The following is an 18,674-nucleotide window of genomic DNA, read 5'->3' as shown; positions in this document are numbered from 1 at the left end:
GTGTAAATTAGTAAGGTCTTGGAAGAAGTTGTTGGCAAAGGGAATAGAAATGAAGGAACAAATGTGAAAAGCATTATAAAGAATTGTCAGTAATTCATACAATACCAAATTTGTGTCTCTCTTAGTATTATCTTCAGAATTAGATTTCTAAATGTTATAAAATGTATGTAATTTGTGTTTACAGTTTGCCTCTCTTTAATCATTTTATCTAATTACTTTTCCTTGCCTTTTTCTCATTTTGATATTCTTGTTTGATATTCAGTTCTTGTTGAGAGTATAGCTCAGTGCTTCAGTAATTTAGTTTGAGAAATACTAATGCTTTACAGAATACCAAATGAGAGTTCAAAATGCAGGTTGCTCTCTGATTGTATTAGTATTTTCCTGATGTAACTAACAGTTTACCATAAATTCTAAAAATCAAACTATTTAAAAAAATTGTTCTATATCTTATAACTGAAAATACACATTAGATACTTAACACATAGTAATGAATCCATTTTATCTGCAAACATAGTGCCAACATCTATCTCAGTCTTTAGGGTCTATCCATTTCCCCTTTATATACTCATTTATCTTTAGCGCAGTATATGCATAATTTGTCTGTCAGAATAACCTACACAGATCTCAGTCCTGACATAATATCATAAAGGTACAATAGCTCAGTCTCACTCCATTATATGATCTTTCAAAAGTCAAAAGCATGCTGCACTCTATTTTGGGTACTTACCTCTCAGGGAAGTGTCTCAGTTTTATTCTCTGCAGAAAGATAAAAAGTAATTTTATCAGGAGAAAATGTCAACTGAAGAGCTAAAGTCTATTTTCATCCCCTTTTCCCTTTAACTTCACTTCAACCAGCCTGTACAATGCTATTTTGCAAAAATAAAATTCTTGTTGGCCTTATCAGATATCTCTAAGCATTTCTTCAACTAACTCTTATGCAGTGGAAACCAACTGAAAAGGGGCAGGGGCTGGAGGCCTGGGAGCTATTCGGACAGTGTTCCAACATACAGCGTTTAGGCTCACCTGCTGAAGAAGATCCAGGTGCTCCTGGGAATTGCTGAAATTTCTTCCAATGTCAAAGAGGCAGAAAGTCTCCTGCTGGCAGAGGCTGACCCAGTCCTGGTATTCCCTTGGGTCAGGGATGCGATCCAGAAAGATCCGATATGCTTCCCACACTGCTTCCTGACACACTGCAATACAGCACAGTTAGGAGCAGAAAATGGCCACATCCTAAGATGATTCCTGTTTCCCCGCCCAAGCATAATCTTAGAACATGGAGTGCTCTTTTATGGCTTATGTGGACACATTCATTTATAGTGCACAGAAATTAATTCATTTAACAAATACATATTGAACCCCTCTATGTGTTACAGAGAAAAATAAAAGAAGGAGGATTAGGAAATATGAGAGAGAGAGAGAGAGGCTGTAGTTTAAAATAGGGCAGTTGAGGAAGGCTTCACTATAGGGTGACTTTTGAGCAGTATGGAAAAGGCCTCAAGGCTGGAGAATGCTCTGAACATTGATGGAACAGCAAAGAGCTCTGTCAGTGTGACCAGGGCAAGGATAACAGTAAAAGAGGATGAAGACAGAAAGATGTGGTGAGGGGAACAGAGACCGTGTAGGGCCTTGTGGACCAATAATCTTCAAACTGGGGCATAGGTACCCGGCTGTATTTAAAGACTTTTCAAGGGATAAAGAGGCACACAGACAATTTAAAGAGAATCAATATCTAGGTCTCATTTTTCCTATCATGCTTTCCTAAAATCCATCCACCTGAGGACACACGTTTCCTTTTCCCCATTCCCTTTGGCCTGCATCCTTCCCCCATTCATCCCTCCCTAATCTTACTGCAGCACAGTGCCTCTAGGTTGCCACACAAAGGGACCATGTCAAATAGTATTGTTGAGGTTAAGAAACCAAGTGAACTCAGTTGAGGGGTAACACTTGTTTTAGCAGCAGGGTGGTTTCTGATTCTTTGCTTTCAACACATTAGAAGAATGGCCAACAGACACATGAAAAAGTGTTCAACATCACTTGGCGTCAGGGAAATACAAATCAAAACCTCAATGACATACCACCTCACGCCAGTCAGAATGGCTAAAATTAACAAGTCAGGAAACGACAGATGTTGGCGAGGATGCGGAGAAAGGGGAACCCTCCTACACTGTTGGTGGGAATGCAAGCTGGTGCAGCCACTCTGGAAAACAGTATGGAGGTTCCTCAAAAAGTTGAAAATAGAGCTACCCTATGACCCAGCAATTGCACTACTGGGTATTTACCCCAAAGATACAAATGTAGTGATCCGAAGGGGCATGTGCACCCCAATGTTTATAGCAGCAATGTCCACAATAGCTAAACTACAGAAAGAGCCTAGATGTCCATAGACAGATGAATGGATAAAGAAGATGTGGTGTATATATACAATGGAATATTATGCAGCTATCAAAAAATGAAATCTTGCCATTTGCAACAATGTGGATGGAACTAGAGAGTAGCTAAGTGAAATAAGTCAATCAGAGAAAAACAAGTATCATATGATCTCACTGATATGAAGAATTTGAGAAACAAGACAGAGGATCATAGGGGAAGGGAGGGAAAAATGAAACAAGATGAAACCAGAGAGGGAGACAAACCATAAGAGACTCTTAATCTCAGGAACAAACTGAGGGTTGCTGGAGGGGAGGGGGGTGGGAGGGATGGGGTGGCTGGGTGATGGACATTGGGGAGGTATGTGCTATGGTGAGTGCCGTGAATTGTGTAAGACTGATGAACCACAGACCTGTACCCCTGAAACAAATAATACATTATATGTTAATAAAACACACACACACACACACACACACACACACACACACACACAACCCCTGCCCCAAAAACACATTAGAAGAAGTCCTAATGGAGTTGACAGCTGACAAATCATTAAAAATAATGACAGATCATGATGTTATTGTTAGCATATAATGCCAAATCTACTTAAAGAATAAAGATATTACTATAACTGGGTGTTATATGCAAACAATGAATCATGGAACACTACATCAAAAACTAATTATGTAATGTATGGTGATTAACATAATAAAAAAAGATATTACTATAACAAAACTCCCATCTGTTTCCATCTACTTATTTACATTTAAGTTTTCTCAGCATTTAAGGGAAACTAAGTAAAAAAATAGGGATAAAACTGATGCTAAATCCTGTCTCATTTTGGCAACACATAATATGGATAATAAGTAATGGTACATGAACTAATATGAGGAACAACATCAGAGCAACTCCATGTATCCAGAGGCTGAAGCTAATGAAAGTTAAGGTACAGGCCCTTCATTTAAACTGGCCTCTTCCAAAGTCTTTTTCCTAAATTTGTATTTATAAATGTTAGTACCCACAAAACCTGTATTTGATCTTATATCTGTCAATAGGAATTTACTTAAATTTTTTGTTAAATTTATCTATTTGTTTTAATCAATTATATATTAAAAGTAATTATAAATGCAACTGAATCCAGAAGAAATTTCTTTGTACACATAAAGCCTATAGTAACAGGAAATAAATAAAATCTGTAATTTAAATTTATATACATATTTTTGTTACTGAGAAGTATGTAAGAGTAACCACTAACAGACTTTCAAGCATAAAATAAATTACATTAAGATAAGGCTGTGAAGTGCGAAGTGGAGTGGCAATGTGGTTGTATGAAGAAAAAGGATCCCTGTGGCATTTCTTACTGTTGAGAAGAGTACATGAAGGCATGTACTATGGAGTATTTGATCGTAACTATTGAGTAGCTATGGCAGATTCTACTGGATGCATACGAATGCTCTAATTTTTGTTTTATTTTCATTATCGATATTTACAACTCACCAAAAGTTGCATCTTATCTAATTATTTAAACTTATGATGAAAAAGTTCAGATATTAACTGAAAAGCATGCAAATGGGTACATAGTTTAAAAATTATTTTAGAGTATTAAGTGAGGGTAAAAAGTTAGATGACATCTGTCACAAGCACTTATAATATGTTGATTTTTACCTCAGGAGGAATGGGGAGCAATTGGAGGCTTTAGGGCAGAAGCTGACATCATCTGACTTTCTAAAGAAACTCTGACTGCCTGCTGAGAAAAGGGGTTGGGGGAAGGAACAAGGTGAGAGAAGACCAGTTTGGAGACTCTTACTCCTATGCTTTATCCCCCACTCACTCCCCATTTTTATATGTCTGGATTTTTCTTAACTTTTTGTTTTAAGAGGCAAAGAGAATTCCAGACCAATAGAAGCTCAGGTTATTTACCAGCAGCCACCTCACCAGAACCCATAAAGCCAGGAGCGGGTGCCATCCCCTCCACCTCAAATGTGTCATCGAATTTTCCACCCCTGGGAAAGTAACAGGGGTCAGCACACCTGGATAGCAAGTGAATAGCCTCACCGGGAGAACCCACTTTTGTGAATGCTATCTTTTACCTGCCAAGCAAGGACCAGAGGGTTGTAATGCCTTTTCTAATACCAACAATCATGCAGTCTTTTGACCTTCATGTCTACTCAAGGGTCTACACACAATGCAAGAAGGAAACAACATTTGAATATCTTGAGACTTTCCCAAATCTTAAGAGTTGTGTGTCCAGTCTAAGCAAACCAGTTGCCCTTGCTATTTTTCTCATCTATTTACTCCACTCTCTCTTTCGGGGTGTTATTTTGACCTTCCATCTCTCCCCAATGCAATAAAACTGTTAATTTAGCTCAAAACACATTTAAGTACCAGAGATATAGCATTTATATGTATATAAAATCAAGTAGTGCTGCCTTTGAGGTCTTAGTGTTGGTGACTTTCACTGATAATATCTGTGTGTGAAACATCTGGGAGAACATAATGTGATAATCCATCTATTTACCAATTCAATGTACCCTCAGGCATGTTGCTTTTGGTCTCAGATTAAGTCTTCCTTTTATTTCAGTCCAATTTAAGGCTTGTTTTTGGTGCCTGCATCTTCCTAGCTCTGCTCCTTTCTCTGCTGCCCTTTCTTCTACTTCAGAGACATAGAACACCCTCACCCCCATTAATATCTCCTTTTCGCAAAGGCTCAGAGAACTTTCTCCCTGAAGCACAAATGTCTGAAGCAGCTTAAAGAATTATTTCCCAGAGAGGAGAGATCACAGCCAACACCACAGAAATACGAACAATTATAAGAGAATATTATGAAAAATTATCTGCCAACAAATTGGGCAATCTGAAAGAAATGAATAAATTCCTAGAAACATATAAACTACCAAATACAGGAAAAAATAGAAAACTTGAACAGAACAATAACCAGCAAAGAAATTGAATCAGCAATAAAAAAATCCCCCAACAAAGTCCAGGGCCAGAGGCTTCCCAGGGGAATTCTACCAAACATTTAAGGAAGAATTAATACCTATTCTTCTCAAACTGTTCCAAAAAGTAGAAATGGAAGTACACTTCTAAACTCATTCTGTGAGGACAGCATTACTTTGATTCCAAGACCAGACGAAGACCACACTAAAAAAGAACTACAGGCCAAAAATCCCTGATGAACATGGATTAAAATATTCTCAACAAAATCTAGCAAATTGCATCCAACAGTTCATTAAAAGAATCATTCACCATGATCAAGTGGGATTTATTCCTGGGTTGCAAAGGTGGTTCAATATTCGCAAATCAATCAATGTGATACACCACATTATAAAAGAAAGGATAAGAACCATATGATCTTCTCAATAGATGCAGAAAAAGCATTTGACAAAGTATAACATCCAATCTTAATAAAAACCCTCAACAAAGTAGGGATAGAGGGAACATACCTCAACATCATAAAGGCCATATACAAAAGACCCACAGCTAAAATCATCCTTAACCAGGAAAAACTGAGAGCTTTTCCTCTACAGTCAGGAACTAGATAGGGATGTCCACTCTCACCATTACCATTACTGGAAGTCCTAGCCTTAGCAATCAGACAACAAAAAGAAATAAAAGGCATCCTTAGCAATCAGACAACAAAAAGAAAGAAAAGGCACCCAAATAGGCAAGGAAAAAGTCAAACTTTCACTATTTGCAGATGATATGTAGAAAACTCAAAAGATTCTACTAAAAATTTGCTAGAACTGATACATGAATTCAGTAAAGTCACAGGATACAAAATCAATGTATAGAAGTCTGTTGTATTTCTATACACCAATAATGCAGCAGTAGAAAGAGAAAGCAAGGAATTGATTCCATATAATTGTACCAAAACCCATAAGATATTTAGGAATAAACCTAAACAAAGAGGTAAAAGATCTGTACTCTGAAAACTACAAAATACTAATGAAAGAAATTGAAGATGACACAAAGAAATGGAAAAACATCCCATGCTCATGTACAGGAATAACAAAGATTGTTAAAATGTCTGTACTACCCAAGCAATCTACACATTTAGTGCAATCCCTATCAAAATACTAACAGCATTTTTCACAGAGCTAGAACAAACAATCCTAAAATGTCTATGGAACCACAAAAGATCCTGAATAGCCAAAGCAATACTGACAAAGAAAAGGAAAGCTGGAAGCATCACAATTCTGGACTTCTATATTACAAAGCTGTAGTGATCAAGACAGTATGGTACTGGCACAAAAACACACATATATCAATGGAACAGAATAGAAAACCCAGCAATAAACCCACAACTATATAATCAACTAATCTTGACAAAGCAGGAGAGAATATCCAATGGAAAAAGGACAGTCTCTTCAACAAATGGTGCAGGGAAAACTGGACAGCAACATGTAAAAGATGAAACTGAACCACTTTATTATACCATACACAAAAATAAATTCAAAATGTATTAAAGGCCTAAATGTGAGACAGGAAACCATCAAAATCCTAAAGGAGGACAAAAGTAGTAACCTCTTTGACATTGGCCAGAGCAACTTCTTAGTAGATATATCTCCTGAGGCAAGGGAAACAAAAGCATAAAAGGAACTATTGGGATTTCATCAAGATAAAAAGCTTCTGCACAGCAAAGGAAACAGTAGACAAAACTAAAGGCAGAATGGGAGAAGATATTTGAAATGACATATCTGATAAAGTGTTAGTATCCAAAATATATAAAGAACTTATAAAACTCAACACCCAACAACCAAAAAACAAATAATCCAATTTAAAAATGGTTAGAAGACATGAATAGACATTCTTCCAAAGAAGACCTATGGATGACTATAGACACATGAAAAGATGCTCAACATCACTCATCATCAGGGAAATGCAAATCAAACTTACAATTATATATCATCTCACACATGTCAGAATGGCTAAAATGAACAACACATGTTGGTGAGGATGTGGAGAAAGGGGAACCCTCTTGCACTGTTGGTGGGAATGCAAACTGGTACAGCCACTCTGGAGAACAGTATGGAGAGTCCTCAAAAAGTTAAAAATAGAACTACCCTATGATCCACAATTGCACTACTAGATATTTACCCAAAGGATACAAAAACACAGATTTGAAGGGGTACATGCATCCCGATGTTTATAGAAGCATTATCAACAATAGCCAAACTATGGAGAGAGCCCAAACGTCCAATGACTGATGAATGGATAAAGAAGATATGGTACATACATATAATGTAATATTACTCAGCCATCAAAAAGAATGAAATCTTGCCATTTGCAATGATGTGGATGGAGCTAGATTGTATTACGCTAAGTAAAATAAGTCAGTCAGAGAAAGACAAATACCATATGATTTCACTCATGTGTGGAATTTAAGAAATGAAACAGATGAACATAGGGGGTAAAAGAGAGAGAGGCAAACTATAAGACAGACTCTTAACTATAAAGAACAAACTGAGGGTTGTTGAGGGAGGTGGTGGGGGGATGGGTTAAATGGGTGATGGGTATTAAAGAGGGCACTTGTGTTGAGCACAGGTTGTTATATATAAGTGATGAATCACTAAATTCTACTCCTGAAACTAATATTACACTACATGTTAACTAACTGGAATTTAACTAAAAACTTGAAACTTAAAAAAAAAAAAAAGAATTATTTCTCTGGGGCATTGTCATTTATAGGGATTAAAATGTTAATGATGAAACAGGGACCAGTAGTTTTTCTTTAGACATTTTGAGGAGCAGGTTCTTTTGGTGACTGCTCTGATGTCATTTTTCTGACCTCCTGGAGGCTTAGCACAGAGCAGGAGGTGTAGAATCTTTCTGTGACTGGGAGAACCAGAGCACCAGCCCATGTCCCACCAGGAAAGATACCCGATCCTTACCAAGGGGCATCAAAAGAACCCTTGAAAGGTGAAGCATCAAAGGATCTCAGGGCTGGGAGCAGTCTGAGAACTTCTGAAAGCTGGATTTTTCTAACCCTTTAACTTACCTGTTATCTAACTTACAGCACCATCCTTCCCTAAATCTACCAGGAGAGATTTCCACAGGGATTCTAGAGAAATCCAGAACCTTGCCTCTTCAGTCTTCCCACAGTTGCTGGGCAATGCCTGAAATCTGACCACAGAGTCTTAATCTTTCTGCTGAAAGCTACACTGTAGGCTCTTTGGCGATGTGGGAAGAACCCCAGGGAACATGTATCCTGGAGGTCAGGCATGCCCTGGGACAGTCATTCACATCTGTAAGGATTAGGTTAGACCACTGGTATGTAAAAAGCCTGCCACCGTGTTGGGCATGCATTAGATGGAGAGATGACACACTGGAGTAGGAGTCAGAATGTTGTGTTCTAACCCTGCTCTGTCTCAGTGGCCCTGACTGAGCATGTCACCTCACTTTTTTAATCTCTGTCATGGGGATGTTGGCTATATGTTCTCTAGACCAGTGCTTCTAGAACTTTAGAGTACAAATGGATTACCTGGGGATCTTATTAAAATACAGATTCTGTAAGTAGATATGGTGGGGTGAAAGTAGGTCTGCATTTCTAACAAGCTGCCAGATGCTGGTGATGCTGCTGGTCTATGGACAACACATAGAGAAGCAAGAACTAGGATACCCTCTATCTTAAACTTTCTCTAAGGCATACATTAATGTGAAAGAAAAATCTAGCTTTTGATATTGAGGTTGGGACAGAGGCGGAGGGAGAGAGAAGAAGAAGGAGGAGGGGGAGGGGGAGGGAAAGAGAGGGAGATACAGAGAGGGGTGGGAGGTTTGAAGGGAGTTTGCCTGGGTAGGAGCACATGGTTCCCCTGGGAGACTACCAGAAACAAAACTTGCCTGTCTTGAATTTGTGCTTTGGGATGAGTGTGTTTATGAGTCTACCATGAAGCTCAGAACATTTTCATTTGTGTTACTTTAAGCATTGGAAAAAGAAATATCTCAATATTCCATTTGATTTGATGAATGTGGCAGCTTTCTCTCCTAAGTTTGAAAGATGTCAAAAGATAATTTTGTAAAAGCAGCAACAAAAATAATAAGTATGTTACCCTGTCAAAGGAGCACAACTTTGTAGCTAGGTCTTATTTCTTGTTTCTTTGTGAACCAATTTGTTAGACTTAAGAAACCCATGCTGATGAATAGTAAAATTTCATATCACCCAGGGGCAGCCATAAAGATAATGGACTGTTGTTGCCATGGGGAGAAAAACAGTGGTTTGTTTCATCCAGGAAAGCAAGAATGAAAAAGGCAAACCTAATCAAGAATAAAGAATAAAATACAGAGTTAAAAATTTGGTTGCAGCAATAAATAGTTATTTTATAAATACCTGCGATGAATCCTATTTGTGAATATCATGAAGAATTAGAAGTTAAAGCAGTTGTGCTCATATTCAATGTGATGCATATGCTATATATTTCACTTCCATTCATGAACAAATAACATGAAATTTACCAGTATCATTATCTGATCAATGTGTAGCCACATTCAAAATGAATAATTTACACATTATTGTCTTTTCTTTGCATTTCCAATGGCCTCTTTGCCTCCTGTATCCATCAATAAGCATTTATTCAGAAACTGCTATGCAGAGGTGCTATGCTAGGACCTCAGAATAATAATATAGTGTGCTTGATTTTCAATGATTAGAGTTCTCCTTCTGACTGTGATCCAGTACTTGTCATTTCTCTGTAGGTGTGGCTTCTGTCAGAAAGCAAATGTCTCTTCCATATAAAATGAGACATATGAAGAACATAAGGCTTGATATTTTTGAGACTGTTAGTTATGCCTCCAAAACCCAGCAAAAACTCCCCAGACTAACTCAACCTTTGTACATTTTACAGATGTAGATACTCAAGAACTTTGTAGGATGTTGGTATCATGAAAGGGGTTCTCTGCTGCCGTAATTTGCAATACATCACAGGCTAGAATGGAACCAGCACATTCTAGTTAATGGGCTTAAAATAGAGCAGGTTGACCATACTTTTTGGAATGGAAACAAATATTGTATGTGATGAAGGTGGACCTCAGCAAACCCCTTCACTTTCACATGTAAGATGAATTGAGTTTAGGCTACAGCTAGCTAAGATATTTTGCATTATTCGGAGCAACCTGGGGGGATTTAATAGTATCTACTAAAGATTCTTTTTTGTTTTGTTTTGTTTTCATTTAAAGAAGAAGCCATGGCGACTTTTTCATCTATAGTAAGTGAATGACAAGGATAGCCACTGATGGCTGTGGTGTGACTGAACTCCATAATGATTCCCGAGAAGGCCACAAGAATCCTGTTATGCTGTCTTGGGGTGAAAACTGCACTGTAACTCTGCTGGAAATCACAGTAATTGTGTGGTAAATCCTGTTAACACCCCTGCATTATATCTTGGTAACCACTGTTAATTTGTAACTCCTCTGCACTTGGGTGTGCCTCCAGGTTTCCAAACCTCAGAACTTTTTGCTGGATCAGCAATAAACAACTTAAACTTAACAAGAAGGGAGAGAGGATCTGGATTGTAATGTTGCTTTTGAAAAATGAAATCTTAAGTGATAAATCAACTTACTCAGGTTCCTGACGTTGCAATCATTCTGTGCTTCTTACTCATAATAATAACATTAAAATTCAATATTGGGCTTTGGCAAAAATAAAACAAAGAGGTAATACCCAGATGCCAAGGCCTTCTGGTGACTTGTTAAATGCCTTAATGGTTCTATGTTGCACAGGACATTATTTTAAACATAAGAGGAGATATCTACCATAGTTTTGAATGTTTACTATTCACCACTCTCAGATTAGTTGACTTATTTATATACCCCTTGTGACTAAATGAGAGATTCTGGAAATTTGGGGCTAACGAAAATGTATGGATAAGTGAAAGGGAAGGGATAAAAGGAATGAGAGGCTAAACAGGTTCCATCTCTTTCCTTACCTCTCAATCTATAATAAGCTTGAAGACTGGCTAAAATCTGTTTCATGGATTCCTGTGGACAGACTTTAACACCAGTTGGGAAAAATGTTGACCTTTTTGTTCGACGCTTGGCCAAATCGAATATTCGTTTCATGGTTGACACTTTGTACATTTTTGCAGTACTTTCAGATGTTTCGATTCTTGGGGCATTGTCTATGTCTTTAGATTCAGAATGGTATATTTTAGTGGAGAGATCTGTAAAAGAAAGATTGATTTCCTGGTGAATATATACATTGATATATGTGAAATATATGATAAATGAATGGAATAAACTAAAAGTTATAATCCTCTGATTTATTCAAGTTCTACTTTGGTGCAACTGCCAAATTTCAGTGACGAGGCATTTTCAGAAATAAGGGAATAGCATAATGAGCTGATCAAGTGTATTTTTTTTTTTTTTTAAAAACCAACATCTCAAATCATCTTGCCTTTAGGAACTGCCAAATATTGAAACCATTTCCCACACATCTCTAAAAATCACTCCCCACTTAGCACTCAAGCCTCCCGAGAGATGCCTCTTTTGATAGACATTATAATTCAAGTGGGGAATGATAGCACATTGTGGTACCCAGAGGTGCACTCTGGATGAGGAAGTGGAGTGTTTCTAGAAACCCAGGGGGGAAATGCAACAAAACAACCTTCCTGCCTATTAGTGGCAGCCCTAGGATTTCTGTATGGCGGGGCTCAGAGGGTGGCACAGTGAAAGTGAGTTGGGGCAAGAACATGTGTTAGAGTTGACTTTACAGAGCAAGTAGGATATTTTATGGAGGGAGGTGAGAGGAAAAATGAAGGGGAGTACGAAGACATCAGGTTGGCAGAGGATTTCACTCCTTGAGCCATTTCATCCCATTGGCACTGCTGTATCTGTTAGGGTTAGGTCTAGACTTCATTTTTAACTCTCTGGACCTTTCATAACAATAACTTACATCATTGAACACTTCTTTACTTTGAATTTTTTCATGTGTGTTATATTATTTCACAAAAACTCTGCTATATTCATGAAACAGATATTTTTCTCGGTTTACCACGTGGTAGGGCACCGAGATTCGGAGGTGTCAGGGCCAGTTAGCAGTGGTCAGACCTTGATTCCTCCTCTCCCACTCCACCTCTTTCCTTTTATCTGTCTTCCATTTAAGAAAACAACAACTGATGAACAGTTGGGACCACTCACTATGGCCCCTTGAGACCCTAAGCATGTGGCTTACTGAGACTTATATTCCCACTTTACTAAAGAAGGGCCTCCAACTCTAATCTTCTGGCACAGACAAGGGAATCAAGCAGAAATCTAAGTAGGGTAGCTGTGGAGCAACTCAAATCTTGCCACAAAGCATAAAAGTCCCTCCTTCATTACAGGGGGTGGACCGAGTCCTGTAGGAATACCTATTCTCTGGCATTTTGAGGAGTCTTAGAATACTTTGTCAATCTTGGACAGTGATAAATTCTTAGGACTCTCCAGGAAGAAAGGGAGCATATGGATTAATTTGCTCATCCAGCTACACATCAAACCAATAAATCATAATCTCTGAATGGAATGCAGCATCAGCAACTTTTGAAGGTCCCTAGGTGATTCCAATATGCATGCAGGCTTGGGAAACCACTGTTTTATGGATCTGTAAGGGCACTTCAGGTGAAGAGGAAAGACAACCCATCTCAAAATGGCTTAAACAAAAAGGAAGTTATCACATGGAAAGGAAAGCTAACAGTAAGGAATGCCTGGTGAAAAGAGAACTCTAACTCTGCCTTTCTGCCATTCTCTCATTTCCTTTTTCAGTCCCCTCATGTGGTGACTTTATCTGTGGGCTGGCTTCCACCAAATTAAACTTGCTTGCCCTTGTTCATTTTGAAAAATAACCTTTCCCTAAAGTATGGCTGACTTACGCCATGTGTCTGGACCAATACCAGTTGCTAAGGAATACACCAGTGCTGCTGGTTTGAGTTGAATGATTACAGAGCAGGGGACTAGAATTACCCTGAGTGGTTCATTCTAACTGTGGAGGTGGTCAATTTTCCCTGAGTTAGGCTGGCTGCATGGCAGACTGAAAGGTGCGCACTGAACAATGGCAAGTGCAAGAAGGGGATAGGAGCTGAGTGTACAGCCATTAGTGCCCACTGCAGCTAGTAAAACGGGAATTTTAGTTTAGGAATGTTAATTTTTAATAACCTTTCAAACACTCACAGATTTCAGTGTAAGTCATAGAAGAAGTTTTTGTAATTATATTTCAATTGCCACTAAGAATGGAAGAAAGAATGTGCATCACTAAATAACTCTAGGCCTATCCAGTATGGTTAAGCACAGACCATACTTTGGGAAACTGTGCTCCTCATACATCCTGCACTTTTCCATTCTTCTCACAGTGCCTATCGCAATGCTGGTCCTGCTCTCTACTTTGTCACCCCCCACAATATTCTGCCCTTTGGGGTTGGTCCTGTTCTTACTTTTTTAATGTTATGGTCTAGTAGAACTCTCTGAATAACTTGCTTTGGGAATAGTATTTACTCCACCCTGGCTCTGGGAAGAGTGTCCCTGTCTTGGCATTGTTCCTTTAGATTCTTCTGGATCTTAACACTTTGCTCTTTTCCAGGCTTGCTCACATAGATCTACTTGATCTGGGCCTTTGGACTTCATTCTACCGTGATAGGAATTGAAGGAGGTGAAAAAATTACAGATTTGCTCCATGTCCCAGAATCCCATGAGCTCTGACCTGTTCTCTTTTTCCTACTAGGATCAATCTTCCCTATTCTCCACATGTCAAGTACACATAACTGGTGGTCAACAATGAGGGTGAATTAGGGTGAAGTGAGATTTGGTTTGCTTAGGATATCCTGGTTTATTGCAGCTATCCCTTCATTCTCAAATGTATCCCTGTTTGGAAAATGAATTATATGGTCACTGAATTTTTAATATCTCCTTGCTGAGGGAGATCCATGGCAAATATTCTACAAATGGTTGTCTGCCTCATCTAGGAAGCACCTCGTTCCATTTCTGAAATATCTATCTAGTAATTCTTTCTTTGAGATGAAAATTATCTTCTAGTAGCTTCCACACATTAGTCCTATTTCTGCCCTCTGGAATAGCAAAGACCAAGTTCACAGTTCCTCCTATTTTCCCTATGTTAGGCATTTCTCTACTTTAGGTTAACCATCTTCCATCTTTCTCTGGTGTCCTTTTTCACATGAGTATCAGACACCTCAGCTTGTGTTCCTCTAAATTACACAGAGACACAACCACAGGGGATTGCCTGTGATGATACTAATCACTTGGTCATGTTTCAGAATCTTCTGCCTGCATCTTGACTCCAAGTCATCACTAGAAAAGAAGTAGGCAAAGTCTTTGAGAACAGGGACTAAAGGTTACCGGGGTCCAAAAATATTTATAGAACAAGCCACACTTATGCTTACAAAGTCTGTCTTTCCCAAGTATTTCAAATCAAATCCCCAAATTTAAAGAATTGAAACATGGAATGTTACAGATTTCAATGAGGTAAAAAGAGCTAATATTTATTGGAGCTAATGAAAGCACTCTTTGGTAAAGCAGTTAGATCACATTAGATACTGTCCTCCATGCTGCATAAATAGTAATGTTGAAATTGAACTGAACTTCGATTCTCTGGATGCATTTTTATGTGTTTGATATTTTTACTTTATATAAGTATTTAGAAAGAGTAGGTAAAAATTTAATGAGAATGAATTGATAGTGGAATGACCTGCTATAAAAAGGGACCGTATTTAATAGAAGATTAGAAAATCTTTTTTTTTTTTTTTAAAGATTTATTTATTTGACAGAGAGACACAGCGAGAGAGGGAACACAAGCAGGGGGAGTGGGAGAGGGAGAAGCAGGCTTCCCGCGGAGCAGGGAGCCCGATGTGGGGCTCGATCCCGGGACCCTGGGACCACGACCTGAGCCGAAGGCAGACGCTTAACGACTGAGCCACCCAGGTGCCCCGAAGATTAGAAAATCTTTTGAGGCAGAAAATACTTGACAAAACATGAGTATAACCTGTATGATGATGAATTGGCTGCCATCAACAACTATTTCTGGGTGAAGTTCAAAGTTACAAAGAGAAAGAAGGGCAAAGTGATTTCAGAAAAAAACAAACAAAAAAACCCTGTATCTTTTCCAGAGTACAAGAATATTAGAAAAATTTCGTTAATTATAGTATGCATTTGGAAAAAAATAAATGCAATTGTACTATATTATATTGTAGATTAATCACCAGGAAAACAATCCTAAGCCAATAGTTTTGGGAAATAGTCATATCATTGAACAAGGAAAAGAGAAAAATGGAAATTAATACATTTGCATATTCAGAACTTCTAAATATAGATAAGAGACAGCTAATATTCATTGCTTACTTTCTAAATTTAAATATGTTCATTATTTGCGAAAGAAAAATGTAGTAGCAACAGAAATCATATGTTGCTCAACTAGTCAAAATGTTTTAATAGCACTAGTGGTGCACAGGGCCCTGGCTCTGTGACTCACCAGCTATAAAACTTGGAAGTACTTGACCTGACTGTGCTTGAGTTACCCCCCTGTAAAATGGTGAATGATAGTGCCTCTCTTACAGGGTTTCTGTGATATTAGTAAATGAGTTACCACTTGGGCAGCACTTAAAACACTGTTGCATACAGGGTTAGTGCTCAGTAAAAACTCCTTTATCCAACTGTCCATGCATTTCACTTCCTGGTATCACTCTTCCTTCTTCTTTTTTTTTTTTTTTTCACTCTTCCTTCTTTACGTGCTCTTTCACGACACTTCTTAGTCCTAAGACAAGACTATGCGTGTCCCCGAAGTCTTCCTGTGCTTCCATGCTTTAGTGCTCATCTCGTGCTTGTCTGTGCCTTCTTACTAGACGGCTGTTCTTTTCCTTCTTCCTTCATGGGCCAGTTTCTAAGCTTTCTTTCCTTCTCTACTAAGCTTTCTCAGACCCCACACTCAGAATTCATTCATTGCTCCCTTGTATTGCTTTAGTCTGGCTCAGATCTCTACTGATTTACTGATATACCAGTGTTCATTAAATGTCTACTATGTTCCAGCCCAGGATGGCATATAGTGGTAAATTAGATGAACCAATGTCATGGAATTTGTGTTGTTGTGCTTGCTTGAAGAGTAATTTGTTGTAAATATGTTTTCCCCTTTAGGCTGAAAATACCTTTGTATTTGCAAAACCTAGACTTTTAGACTTCAAAAACCTGAGTATTGTGATCTTGTCCTCTCCCTAATTCACCTTGGTGCTTACCTAGTACAGGGTTCGGACAGGACACATATGCAGTACATATTCATCAAGTGAATTCATGAAAAATTCATGTGGAACTAGTAATGAGTCTTTTATAATATATGTATGAATTAGATTCATTAAAAAAACCCATTATGCCATAAAAATTAGTTTCCTATGTCCTGTCCACCTATATTATTGCAACCTCCTTTTTAAATTTCTTCTCTCTGCTATAGGGTCTAATATCAGAGGCTATGGACACAGTCATCTTATTAAAGATAATATCCCAAGTGAGAAGACAAAAAATTCCTTTGTGAATGAAAACCAAAAGAATAGAAAGGAGATGGGTATGCATAAAGTATATTTTAGTAAAGTCAGCATTCCTAGATACTTTCAATTTATCCAAGAGTAAATAAATAAATAATAAATGGAACCAATTAAAATCATGGATATCAATGGGAAAGAATATTAATATTGCCTAGCTCTTTAGGATGACAAGTCCTCAATTCCCTTGCCCCTCAATTATTGTAATTGAGATAAAACCATAGCCATGTTAAATTTAGCCCTCTTCCTACTCCTCACTTGCACCCTTGTAGTTGAACATGGATGGAGAAAAACAACCATTTGGACTCACTTTCAATGTATAATCCTTAACTAGTATCACACTAAGTTTCCTTGGTCCATTGACCACTGAGTTTCTCACTCTCCGGGAGAACTACATACAACTTTTCTCAGATTTCCTGCACTTCTTGCCAATTCTCACTTTCAGCTGATGACCTTGTTCCACATTTTATTAAGAATAAGAGGAGCAAGAAGAGAACTTTATCAGTGTTCAGCACTGCATCTGCTCACTGACTGCATCTGTGTTTATATACTCTACTTTCCCTCCTGTGACTACTTGATGAGCAGTCCGCTCCTATTCAAGGCCAATTCCTTTACTTATGCCCTGGATCCCACCTTTTTTCTTTTCTTTCTTTCTTTCTTTCTTTCTTTCTTTCTTTCTTTCTTTCTTTCTTTCTCTCTCTTTCTTTCTTTTTCTTTTTCTTTCTCTTTCTTCTTTTTTTAACTCTTGAATACATTCTTCCAGAAACTCTTCTGTCATTGCCTACATCATTATTTCCCCTCTTTATGTTGGATTATTCCTAGCAGCCTACAAACATGCTATTACTTCTCCCTTTCTTTAAAGGATTCTCTTGATAACACTTCCCCTCCAGCTATTGACCCATTTTTTCCATTCACACAGCAAAACTCTTTGAAAGATCTGCCTTTACCACTTTTCCTAAAACAAAGCAAGATCCTATATGGGTGAGGATTCCTCTGATACCACATGTAAAGCTATCAACATTTCCCCCCCTTTATTCTCTTCTCTTTTTTCCTCCATTCTTTTTTTATTTTGGGGTTTGCAATGTGCTCATAGAGCCTGGTATATTCAACATGCTGATGTGTCACTTCACCAGAAGGTGTCACTATGTAACACATAATATATACTGAAAACTGTTGGAAAATAAACTATTATCACTTTGAGTTTGGAATTGTACATGTTGAGTACTGACATTTGTTGATGGGGGTGATTTTTCAGCAAAACAGATCATTTGAGGAAGGGCAGAGACAGCCATGGTGGAATAGACTCCCAACAGGCTGAGAGGTTCTCATGAAAGTTGTGGCAGAAAATATTTAGGTGAGCAGGAAAGAATACAACTTGTCCATGGGCAGAGCACCTTCCAGCAGGCTAAGAAAAGTGGTCGACACTGAAGATTTAAATTGGAGAGGGTCTTTTTTTTTTCTTTAGCCACTCTACCCTGGAGCTAACCCAAATCCTGAAACCCAGTATAGCTATAACAAGTTTGGAAATTTCCATATATATAGAAAAGGAAATTAATTTAACAACCACTGAATTCAAATACTAAATTAAAACATGACTTTATCCTAAGGAAAAGTCAAATCTGTCCAAGGGTAGCATGGCAAAAGCCTCTGAAATACTGGGACTTTGACTCTTCATTTATTGTTTTAAAATTAGATTGCCTAAGCATATCTACTAGCTAATGTGAAGGCTAGCCTTTTAGTCCAAAGTATCTTTTCCGCTCTAGGTTCTAGACTGGTGGCCATGTGGCCTTGATGTTGACTGGCATC

General features: G+C 38.1%; 1 protein-coding gene across 1 annotated transcript in view; it reads right to left on the bottom strand.

The window, feature by feature from the left end:
* Positions 1-18,674, bottom strand: part of IMPG1 (interphotoreceptor matrix proteoglycan 1) — a 124,156-nt gene that overhangs the window by 89,033 nt on the left and 16,449 nt on the right. Inside the window, 3 exon segments of the mRNA XM_032410137.1 lie at positions 728-756; positions 1,024-1,190; positions 11,289-11,522. Of these exon segments, the coding sequence (XP_032266028.1) occupies positions 728-756; positions 1,024-1,190; positions 11,289-11,522 (430 nt within the window).

This window comes from Phoca vitulina, unplaced genomic scaffold (assembly GCF_004348235.1).
Source record: "Phoca vitulina isolate PV1807 unplaced genomic scaffold, GSC_HSeal_1.0 scaffold11, whole genome shotgun sequence".
NCBI classification, from domain to species: Eukaryota; Metazoa; Chordata; class Mammalia; order Carnivora; family Phocidae; genus Phoca; species Phoca vitulina.
This window is presented reverse-complemented; position numbering and strand designations above follow the sequence as displayed.